Raw genomic sequence first — 12,782 nt, 5'->3', positions numbered from 1 at the left:
GTCTACTTTATGCTATCATGTGAACTCTAATCAAATATACTAATTGACCTTCAAGCTGATTTCCAAATGCATTCTAAGTACTAATGAAGTAGATGAGCAAGGTCTATTTTTCATAAAACCTCCACCCACAGCATGATTAGTAGAGTTGCTTTGAGATTATGCATCATTTTAGTTATAACTCACTGAAAAGCAATAACAAGCAGGAAGGGGAGAATGGATTATGGCAAATTAGATCTGGTAGTTTGCATTTCAAATGGGGTAAGTTAGTTTAAAGATAACTCGGAGAAAATCTTCATAGAGAAAACACCTACTAGGAAAAACAACAAACAAACAAAAATCAACAAACGACAATAAATTCATGACCTATCAGTATAAATAAATGTTTTTTATAAAGAAAAATGGGGTCATGATAATTTCTGTGTGAATCGAACTGGAATTAAGAGTTTACAGTCAAAATCTAGATAATTTAAAATATGGAAAAACAAGAAACCTTAGTCTCTGGTGTTTTAGCCCACTTAAAGTAAGAGTAGGAGCCAGGAGTTTTGGTATTCTTGATGGTAGCTTTTTAGGGTAAGAAAATTTTGCTTAGGGAGATCGTTAGGTACTCTTTTAATCCATGTTGTGCCTTTTCCTATTTTTCCTCTACTCTCAGCTTATGTGTTTTATTATGGGATGAACCTTTCTGTTATCTCCATGAGTAAGTGTTCAGGTCTATCCAAGATCGTATTGGTTGTAGCTACTTCTGAAGACCAGAGCTTGTTTTTCATATTTGGCAGTAGGTAAATAAATACACAAATAGGCTTCCGAATCACCCATAGATGTTGAAAAAAAGAAATGTTGTCCATTATTGATTCTTGTTTTGTAACACCAGTATCATTTACAATTGAGTCTTATATTCCACACAATTCGTCAAAGCCTGGAGTTCTCAGAAATCAATAGGATTCATTTGGCCTTGAAAAAGCTTCTTGGTGGCTCTGGACCCAGAGAAATCAGTATCTTTCTCTCCTTCTTATTTAGGTTTAATAATTTAACTTGTGAGAAAAAGAAATTAGATCTAATAACCTTGAACAGACTTTATTCTCTAGTTATGGTAACTTTACAATTTATAATCAGGACAAGAGATTAGGGTTCATTATCTGCAAAACAATGTAGTATGTTGTTGGATTAAAAATAAATGACCTATACATGACCATATTTAAACATTATATTAAAATCTCACTAAGTTGAATATGAAACACATGTTTTAAAAAGTAGCATAATGTAAGAAAAGTTGACAGGAAATGCATTTAAGATGTTCTATGTTCATTTTACTTTTCCAGTCTTACTCTCTTGTGGGTACTGTATAATACACTGTGTGGAAAAATGGTATTAGCTGTGTACTACATCAGTTGACTAAAAGGTTCCTACTGCTTTCTTCAACTACTGTGGTTCATTTTACTGACAGCCTCTATCCATCTTCCTGGCAAGTTTCAAATCCTGCCATTTAGATGGTGTAGCTGAACTAGCTCAGACTAAGTAGCCCCTGTCTTGGATGTCTAATTAAAAAATTCTAGAAAGACTTTTCTACTGTAGGTGAAATGACTATGCAAGCAAGGTGTTATGTGATGCTTTGTTATTACATCATATAGCATCCAATGTTTGCTATGTTCAATAGGTGCTTAAAAATTATACTGATTTATCACCAATGTTTACGAATATCTGCAAAAAAACCTTGTACTTCCCAGCGTCATCATCAGAAAGAATTGCAGATATGTATGAGGGTTCTTAATTTATCTAAAGTGTCACTCAGTTTTTCAGATTTCACAATTTACTACATAACTTCTTTCTTCCTTCCTATTATTAGGCATTACCTACCTCACAGGGTGGTTGTGAGGACATAAACTCTGCTTTGAAAATGTGCTTTATAACGTATTGTACTATTTCAGATTGGACTGATTTTCTTCACTTTAGAAATGAATATTCTACACATTTTTATTGTTTGAATTGTTTGACTTATTTTTAAATCAAATACCTGTGTTCAGAACGAATAAGTCAGTTTTATTTATTAAATAAGGGGGAAAACCTATTTTTAAAAAAGCTATAAGACTTTTGAAAATAGCAACTTGGAAGAGAAATTCTGATGAACAGCTGGAACTGTCGTACCAGGTTCAGTCAGAACCCATGCAAACATAACACATGAATTCTTACCTGTCTTCCTTTATTCTTGCCAGCAAGGGCTCCAGCCATCCTAACGTGCATTCACAGTGTGCATCAAGAAAAGTTATGACCTGCCCTTTTGAAGCAGCTGCTCCTCGAAGACGGGCACGTATTAACCCAGAGCGCTCTTCCATCCTAATAATTTTTACCGGTACTTCTAAATTTTTCACGTAATTCTCTAATGTCAACTTGAGAAAATCTGTAATACGCAACAAGAATTTGTAAGAAAAATTTGAAGCTGTTTCAGAGATGCTGCCAAGATGAAAATTCAGCACACAGAAATGGTGGACAACTCCTATCAAAATTTTTTGTTAGGTGAAATAAAACAATAGAATTTCATCAGTTAATTAGTGTCATGTATCTACTAATTCATATAAATGCTCAATAATAAGATCAATTGACTTATGAAAAAAAGAAACATTTTTGGAAGTCATTTTGGCTGATTTCTTAGGTTAGTAAGAGTAAAATAGAACTATGAGATAAACTGAAATAATTAGTTACTTGTTTCTGGAGTTGGCATTAACATGGTATATTGATGAAAATTTGATAGGTGGTTGCAGGGCTAGTAAAATTATAAAGCAAATATGGATTGTTGCCTAGGTATCTTTTTGACCATAATAAAGCTTTCTAATTTAAAAAATGCAAAAAAAAAAAATTATACCTCTCTCACTGGCATCATCTACCAAGATGACCTCAGAGAGTAGATAGTGTGGAGAACGATTTATAACACTGTAAACAGTTCTAAGGAGAGTGCTCCAAGCTTCATTATGAAACACAATGACTACACTTGTGTTTGGAAGTTCATCAGGGTAGACTTTGGTCTTGCATCTGAGGAGGAAAGAAGAGGAATATTAATAAATTCATTTTCCATCCTGATCATCATCATAAGAAATAAACATAATAACACAACTTCAGGCTTGAAAGCCCATTACTAAGGAAATGTTTTTTGAATATCTAAAATCATTTTCCTTTTTATAAGTGCCATGAGTAATCACATGGCATTTTGAAAACTAAATATGCATAATTGCTAGTATTTTATTTTAACTCCTGCAGGGAACAAAGCAGCATGATTTCCATAAGTCTAAAAAAACCTAAGAAAGCTAAAATAACATTCTGAGACTGTCAGTAAAAGACCAGGTACAACAGAGACAGATGAATTCATTTAGTGTATATAATTTTATTATTTGTTTAGGAAAAAAGTGTTATCATATAACTCAAAAAATCATAAGAACATAAATAGACATATGTCCACAGGGTTTTGGTGCATGTAAAACTGAGATTATTTTTCTGTTCTAAAATCTAATCATGAATATTTTTCATTACATTTGAGTATGCTATAAACCATGCCAACTTTCAAGGATAGATTTAGGGGCCAGGATGCAGAATCTGCTAACTGCATCCTGGCTCCTAAAATTTCCAGATTTCCTGGGCATCAGGAAAGAGAATGGGCTACCATCACTTCTCAAACTTTAATATGCATAGGCATCCCCTGGGGATTTGTTAAAATGCAGTTTCTAATTCCCTCGGTCTGGGGTGGAGCCTGAGATTGTACATTTCTAAAAAGCTCCCAGGTGATTCAGATGTTGCTGGTCCCTGGAGCACATAGTAAGGGGCTACACCATAATTGTCATTATTTTTAGAACTTAATATTTTGAGAAAAGCTTTTAACTTTCCTTATTAATAAAAAAAAAAATTCCAGATTTTACATTTTCAGCAATCAATTTAAAAAGTATATTTGGACAAATAATACATGTAGAGTTCTGGATGGTCATCTCAAATTTAACATGCAGATGGTCATTGCCCCTGACAACTTGCCAATCTTCAGACATCTCTGTCCTGTAATTTCAAATCACCCTGATTACAGGTTATAAAAAAAAATGTCATGAGATATCTGGCAGGAATAGAAGTTTATTCACCATAGGTTATTTTTCATGAAAACTATCTGAAGAGCCAGAGAATTAAAATAATTCCACAAAATAGTATAAACCAGATGCTTCCTGCCACTTATGAATGACCTAATATGTGACATAATATAACATTGTTAAAATTAGTTTCCTTCAGAAGTGAGTGAAAAAACCCAGTAAAATGTGGGTGATAAAAAGCATATAATAAAACACTGATTGTGTACCTATTGATATCTTACTCGTCTTTTAAAACGGTGTAAAATATCACCTACTCAGTGAAGTCTTTGCAGTATAACCAGGTAAGAATGTACATATACCTTAATTATAATATCTTTCCAGCAGATATGTATTTAGAAAACATTTATTAAGCATCCACAATATAAAAGATATTGTGCATGTAAGATAATCAAAATGTAGCTGGTGAGAAAAGTAGTTGAATTCATATCCATCTCCTTCCTTTCTGGTGGCAAGATTCAACCCAGGATGATTTCTATGTGCTTTACTATCATTTGACTGGTACTTCCAGGAAGCTCATCACAAAATGAACTTAGAAAACCATCTTGGTAAGTCAGAAGGATTCTCTCTACCATTTCCCTCAAACCTCCACGCTCCTGCCTCATCTAAAAATCCCACCACTTTCAGCATGCTAAGCAGAAAATATGGTAAATGTAATAATCATCATCAAAAAGTAAAGCTGGAAAAACAGGCTGAAAATAGTTCAACAGTCAACAACCAATGGTTTAACCAAAGGATTATAGTCAAAAAGGCTACTCAGCATCATTTGAAAAAAAAAAGATTTCTTTTAAATCAGATGTTGTGTATGTTACACTAAATGCCGATACAGAAAACACAGACAAAACATGAATTTACTTAAATTATTTAAAGTTTTAAAATAAAAGCAGATATTTAGATCCACCGTCTTAAACCATTCTATTGAGCTTACATTTGCAGTTAAAAAAAAATCCACCCACAAATGTTAATTTCATATTCATTATATGTGTCAAAGTTATAATGAGCTAATTTACTATTAATGCAGCTATTATGCTTACTTGGAGAAAATTTCCACTATGTCATTATTTAATGTAGCATAAAAATAAAATGTGGCTAGTATTTTTGTTAATTCTTCCTCTTCTTCCTATGTAAACAATCATTCATCAAAGGGTTCAAATGTTCAGTATGCAGAATGAACAGGTTCTGAAGATGTAATGCACAACATGGTAATTATAGGTAATACTACTGTATTACGTACTTGAAATGTACTAAGAGAATTGATCTAAAGTCTTTTTAACCACAAATAAAATAATGATGATGTCAAGTGATGAATATGTTAATTAGCTTGATTGTGGTAGTCATTTCACAATGTTTATGTATATCAAAACATCAAGTTGTACATCTCATTGAAAGATAATACAAATCTTCCTATGAATTTTTTGAAGACCCTTGTATATACAATTTTTATTTGTCAAAAACACCTCAATAAACCTGGGGGGGGGGGGAAAGTCACGTAGCAGAGAAGATTTTGTGTACTAATAAAGTAATTTATAGGATAATTCTTAAGTCATACAAATTAATCATTTTCTATGTCAGTTTATCCAGTTATCCCAAATGCATAGATTTGTATGAACAAGAATTATGATTTTCATGGTTTGTGCTACATTGAACTGGTGTTATTGTTTGTATTTCTTCAAAGCTATTGTTTCACCTGTGGTAAAATACACTGTAATTTTATGTACCATAAGGAAAGAAAACAACATCAAATAAACTATAGCACGATATCTTCTCATCACTAGGATCTCTTTAATACTCAAATAGAGCTAATAGAAAAAGCTTTTAAATTTATTTGGGCATAGATTTCTATCAAAATTGTCATGCTTGATTTATAAATCAGTCATACCAGTTTCTTGTTGCTTTGAAGTTTCTTTCACCTATTCTAAGGGTCTTTCTCCAGCTTTAAGTTGTATTGCATAGCATATGACAGGCAAACATTTAGAACATACCTCAGCAATGAAATATAAAAAAAGTTTCAACTTCTTGTGGATATCATCCTTGGTATTATTAAAAGCTGCTTTTCAAACTTTAAGGTGCAAATGAATTACGTGGGGATCTTGTTAAAATGCAGATTCTGATTCAAATCTGGGATGAACCCAAGATTCTGCATTTATAATAAGATCCTTGGTGATGCTGACACTCCTGGATCTTAGATGACATAAAAAGCCGGGCCGTATAAATTAGTCAGCTGTTGATTACCAAGGAAATATAGAATTATAGTCGTTGCTTCAACAACAAATATTTCCATAACTACGTAAAATTTAATTCTTGTTGCTGTTTCCTTTACTTTCTTTTTGGACAATAACTTTTTCTTCTAATACTGAGTAGTAATGAAATCTGTTTGAAGAAATAGTGAACAACAAACTCAACACGTAGTATAGAGTGCATATAAATTAGCAGAAGCAATGACAGCTATAACCACTTTCAAACAAGCTTAAGAAATATTGCCAATATTGCCTACATAACAACTGCCATCCGGTAGAAAATAACTGTAACTAACCATTGCCTGTAAAATTCATCCTGACATTAGACATAAAATGAAAAAATGTGCATCATAGAACAGGTGAATACAATACTTTTTTTTTAGCTAAGAAAAAGTAATTAAAGTATGGTTAGTTTTAAAAATTGCCTTTAGTATCCAACCTGGCAGTTTTCAACTCACTGATTTTTCCAGGAATAATTCAAAATAGCAAACAAAACAAGAAATCTATATGATAGAAGTTGGGGTAAGTACTTAAATACATGAGACTTGGCTAAGAATTTATTCTCTCTGACACATGACAAACAACTTGCTCTTTGTGATATTAAAAAAATAATTTCACCACTTTTCACCTTAGTTTTTTATTTTTTACAAAATAAGATTAAAGTAGGTAATCTCAAAGATCTTATCGGAAGTGTGTGGTATATAGATATTCCGTGGCTTAACTGGAGAGTAAAGCTCAGAATCTCCAAATGGTAGAATTGGAAAGGATTTTCAAAGCTGACTAATTCAAATATTTATTCCACAGAAAATAAGTCACATAGCTATTTTGATAGTCTGCATAATAAAGTAATAATAAATAATAATAAAGAAATAAAAAGTAATTTATTATTGAATAATAATAGTAACAGTAATGATTTCTGCTCCATATTATTTTATGTCCTATTTCAAAACTTATAAATAGTTTTGGTTGGAAAGAAAATTTAATTAGAAAAATTTAAATTATTTAGAAATATGCCTTAATCTCACATTCAAATATATATCTTTATATCTGATAGAGGAATAGCCATTGACCTAGGATTATTTCATTAAAACTAAGCATAGAAAGTTAGCTTTCATTGAAATTATGTACATATAGACCACATTCTTATAGCAAAACGTCTTATGAAGACATTGTTTCCTTTTATGTAAACATCTAAATGCAATTGTCAAAAAATGACATTATTGTGGGGGAACAAGGTGTATGTAATTAACTTTGAGAGTAAAAGGGGAAGACCAAAATAGCAATTTTCATCAATTTGAAAGGAATATTTGATGTCCACTAGTCCAATAAAGTACCTGAAATGTGGTATTCCAGTGAAATCATAAGTTATATGATGGCAGTATTTCATACAAACACAATAAAAACATATGATGACATTCTGGATTTATAATCCTTGCAAGGAAGTGTAAGTGTATTTCCTTTTAATTGTGTAATAATGTATCTGTGGCACTTAATATTAACTGCAGGTTGGAATTATGCCATGAGCTTGAAAAAATGCTGGTGTGTGGATTTCAGTCACAGAGATTCTAATTAAAAGGTCTGGGGTGTGGCCATGGGTAACGAGATTCTTAAAAACATCTTTCTTGGGGATTTGAATGTGCAGCCAAAGTTGAGAACTATTACCTATTTAACAAAGAGACTGACTTAAAAAAAAATGTAAAACCTTTTGGCTGACTGCAACATTTTAGTAAGATGCATGAGGTTAACATCTCTTTTTGTGTTTATATTGGATGCACGTAAGATGACACTGTTTCCTATAACTGAAAGCATGGAGAGTAAGAAAATCTTCTCCACTTCATTTACAATCCCTTCCGTCATCTGGATGTACACTAAGATTGTTCCAATCTTCTGTCTATTCGCTGTTGATTTATAAATATGTGACATACATCCAGCTGCTCTACTTTGGAGAGAATATGGTGGTAGAATCATGTTTCCAACGTCTGTAACACGGAAATACCCTGCGATAGTATGCCCATTTACCGTATTTCCCCTTGGCTATGCACACATTGGGAACATATTTCCCCTTGGCTATGCAGTTATGGGAACATAAACTGTTACAATTTGATTTTAGCCTTTTCAAAACCATATCAATGTTTTCAAATAAGCTACACAACACAAAAAGCCACATAAAAGAAAGAAAAATTGGCAATGAAATGAGAATGTGAAATCACAAAGGATCCCTAATTACACAGCCGTTTAGTTAGACACAATCCATTTAGGACTCCAAACAAAGGCTGTCAACAGTGTGGGTGCATGACTCGTTGGATTGCTGCTCAGTGAGTCGGTTGCTACCTTTTACTGTCTCAATCAAAGAACATTAATAGAAGTAATTAAAATAAAGACTTGCAATACAGGTCCTCTATATATTTTTAAGAGCTATGGGAATTGCAGAATTATGCATGGTTCCTATGTTTCCCAATTATTAACATTCATATTCACAGAGAGAATTCATCCTTCTTCAACGCATCCATGCAAAGAAAACTTGGGCAACAAGAAAATGGTTGTTTGATAATAATTGAACAGGTTGGGGCCCTCAAGTAAAATAAAGCACGTAATTTTGCATGGGTTTCTATATGTTGATTTATATTTACAATGGGTTAAGCCTCCCAAAAGTAAGTTCTTATTCATAATTGCTTGAGATTATAATCAGATTTTTATTCATCTGCCGCAAACACCTTTATTTTAAAGTCCAGGTAAATAGTGTATTCATTCTTAGCATATTTGCTCTCAGATCCATTCCTTGCATCTCCTGTTTTCTTCTAAGTATCAGTGGGGGTAAAATGAGAGGGTTCCTGAGCAGGATGCATTTCTTAGGCTCCCTTGCTTCTTGGCTTCTGTTTGGAATATGCCATAAGGATCTCAGGTAGGACAGAGCTATGCTAGATGAAACAGCAACAATAACTAGGGAATTTCTTTCTCTATCCTTCCCTAATCTCATAGAAGACTATACAGCCCCCTTTCCTGGCTTTGTACTTTGTATATGCCTCAATCTTTTTACTTGTTATACTCTTTCACAGTAAGTCTATCTAATCCAATAGACTAGGGAATTCTTAAAAAGAAAAACAGGATAAAGTTTCATCTTATTTGTCTTTGCCTGTCCAGAATCTAGCATTCTGCATGTCGCAAAAACATATTGAATAAGGGGTTGAATGAATGAAACCTTCATAATAATGGAGGTTATTATATGAATTTCCAGACCAACTTCCCAGTCATTCCTCTGCATTATTATAATCTGAACTAGAGGAGTAGAAATACCAATTTTTCTACATTTTTTCATATCTTCAATTGAATTGATTTTGTTATTCTAGAGCCAAGGCAAATAAATGAGCAAGGGATACATAAGGGAAAGAGTAGGAGAAAATGAGTCTGCAAATCATCCTATTATAAAACATTCCACTCAAATCTAAGTAACATAATTACTATTGGGACACACTGGAGTAAGATCTGTGTCTGGAAAACCTGTAATTGCCCCCCCATTCTGCCATGTAGGATCTCTAAGTAAACTCTCTAAGCTTTGGTTTTGTCATCATCTAAATTGGAGTAAAACTACTGCCATATCTACATTGCAGGAGGGTTGAGAACAACAAATGAAGTTATCAAAGGATTATATGAATGAAGTTTATTATGATACTGTTCTTATATTATGAAGCACTGTATAGAATATTATAGATAAGGTCTCTAAAATCGTTTGGATCAGCCTTGCTGCTGTCAGTTCTAATAACTTGTCTTTTATCCTTAGTTCCTGTGGCCAAGCTTCCATTTTATTCCCTATTTCCAATACAGTTTCAATAATAGATCTGGTGTCCAAACCTTCCAGGCATGAAAACAACTTTACTTGTGTGACCAGTGTAGCAGCGTGGAACAAGGTTCCGGCCTCTTTCCCTTCCAGCTCTTCTAAATCACATATTGCCTCCAATCCCAAATTTCTCTGGCTGGTTCTGGCTGCCTGATGTTAGATATTAGTGCTTACTTACCTTAATCTCTGCTTAACATTTTCTGTGGGACGAACCCAGAAGGTCATTTTCTGGCTGCCTGCTGAGATCTCTTTCCTGCTCTTGAACATCCATGAGCTATCTGCCAACTCACACTTCCTACTAACCGAAGCTGGGACTGTCCCTCACTATTGGCTTCAGCCTGTGGGCTTGTATGATTACCAAATGTTGCAGTCCTCAGGCAGGGTTAGAGTATGTCCTCCACCTGTCAAGCTCTGATTTAAGAAATATCATAATAAGAGAGGCAGTTGATAAGTGGCTAATATCTGTCAATCTCTTAATTATGTAGCAGGCATTGTACTGTGTTTTTTATGGATCATCTCATTTAATGCTAAGAACTGAGACCTAATGCAACCACACAGATTAGCTATTAGGACTATGATAGCGCTATAAACTCATAAATAACTTCATTTCATGCTTTAAGAATTTTCAGAAAATTAATTTATTCAAACAATAAACTGCTAGAACAGCCCCCTCCTTAGGAGGATAGGTTGCTCATGTGGGCAAATAGCCCTCTTCACAGGGGCAAAACATGGCTTAACTGGATAAACCACTTGCTTATCAATTGACCTCAAGACTATCTTCTCATTATCTCTACCAATCCTGAACTACATTACGTACTTTACCCAATCCCAATGACATCCCTACATTGAAAAGCCTATGTTAAACCACCTAAGCCAAGACCACCAATCTTTATAAATAGCCACTTTGGCCACCCCTTTCCAAGACTACTTAGACTGTCTGTCAAGCTGGTGTTCTTTACTACAACAGGAAATAAACTCAGCTTTCCTTCATTGACAGATTCTTCTGGTGAACATCTGTGGAATAAATAGAAAATATAGTTCCCATACTATTCCTTTTAACCTAGTTATATTATTACTCCCATTTGATAAGTAAAGAACCTGATATTCAGATCAGTTAAGCAACTTGCTTCTAAGAAGTGGAGCTGGGTTTCAACCCCATGCAGTCTGACTTCAAAAGCTGCTATTCTACTTCTTTCCTGATGGGATAAGTTTCTGTACTGACACAGAGAGTGTTTCTGGTAACAGTGTTAGTTACATCACTATCTTAATTAAACCATATGGTGAATAAAGATGGTGAGTTATTTTTGTTGCAGTATCCCTTGATGGAAATAAGCAGGATGTAGATATAGAGAAATCTCCTGCAGTGATTATTAGAGTAATGATGATTTTGAATCATCGGTAAGTGTCCATCAAGGCTTGGTGCCCTAAGAACAGTGGAGGTTAACAAATGGAACTGACAGAACCCCTGTGTACTGAGATTTAACTTATGAACACTATGAGAGAAGCAGAACGGAGTAAAACCTCAAGACATCTAATTAGGAATAAACAGCACTGATTTTAGAGACTATAAATATGCTATTATGTATTTATTACCTGTATTTGCATGACACAAAGTATATTTAGTAAGAGGTTGAATGAACAAAAATCTCAGTATGATGCAGGCTATTGCATGAATTATCAGACTGACTCCCTAGTCATATCTCAACATTGTTATAATTGGAATGTCATCTTCTACAATCTGGTATAGGATAGCATGGACCTAGAGTTAGATTGGCTGTTTTTTTTTTTTTAAACTCTCTGTGCCTCAGTTTCCTCAGCTTTAAAATGGCTTTAAAATGGGAATAATAATGGTATCTACCTCACAGAGTTGTGAGAAAGGAGGTAGTACATGTAGAGCATTTAGTTCAGTGCCTGACATATATTATGCATTCAACATATATATATACCTATATATATATATAAAGTTTATTGCCCCTGTGACTTTTTATTACATATAGACATAGTTACTTTATTTGAATTTAAAAAAAAAAAATAGAAGAATAAAACCAAACAGTCTAGATGGCATATGGCTCAATGAAATTCAATATTCCATTGGTAAGGAAAGGCATTTTATAATCCACTGCTGTACTGTCCCCTGTGGTTTTTACCAAAATTGTAGAAATAATGAAGACCTACACCCTACAGACTTGTTTTGCAAAGTATTTCAGTGCTAATGGAGGTTTGTTAAATTAATAAAAGTATTTAGTCATTTTTTAATAAATTCAATGCCTTGTAACAGTAGTAATAGAAGAGCATGTAAGACAAAAACAAAACAATACAACCCATTTACAAGAGCAACATCACTGGTAGAAACAGGAAATATTTCAAAGAAACTACTTTGAAATGGTCCTTATGCATCAGAACTTATCATATGCACAGATAAGTTCTTTACTTAAGGATGTCAACATTTTATTATTTGAACAGTTACCACTGGTATCCCACTTAGGGAATAACTGCCTTTGTTAGAGAGAACTCCTCCATAAAGCATTTGGGGAAGCAGGCATCAACCTGAAGTCATGGATTCCCAGGAAACAAAGGAAAATGTTTACTGTTTGA

General features: G+C 33.6%; 1 protein-coding gene across 2 annotated transcripts in view; it reads right to left on the bottom strand.

The window, feature by feature from the left end:
• GALNT13 (polypeptide N-acetylgalactosaminyltransferase 13) overlaps positions 1–12,782 on the bottom strand; it is a 418,871-nt gene that overhangs the window by 177,166 nt on the left and 228,923 nt on the right. For both annotated transcript variants that reach the window (XM_063112481.1, XM_063112489.1), the window contains exons 3-4: positions 2,858–3,024; positions 2,188–2,395 (exon numbers count right to left, since the gene is read on the bottom strand). In XM_063112481.1, the coding sequence (XP_062968551.1) occupies positions 2,188–2,395; positions 2,858–3,024 (375 nt within the window). The remainder of the gene's footprint in view (positions 1–2,187; positions 2,396–2,857; positions 3,025–12,782) is intronic.

Source organism: Cynocephalus volans, chromosome 1 (assembly GCF_027409185.1).
Source record: "Cynocephalus volans isolate mCynVol1 chromosome 1, mCynVol1.pri, whole genome shotgun sequence".
Lineage (NCBI taxonomy): Eukaryota > Metazoa > Chordata > Mammalia > Dermoptera > Cynocephalidae > Cynocephalus > Cynocephalus volans.
This window is presented reverse-complemented; position numbering and strand designations above follow the sequence as displayed.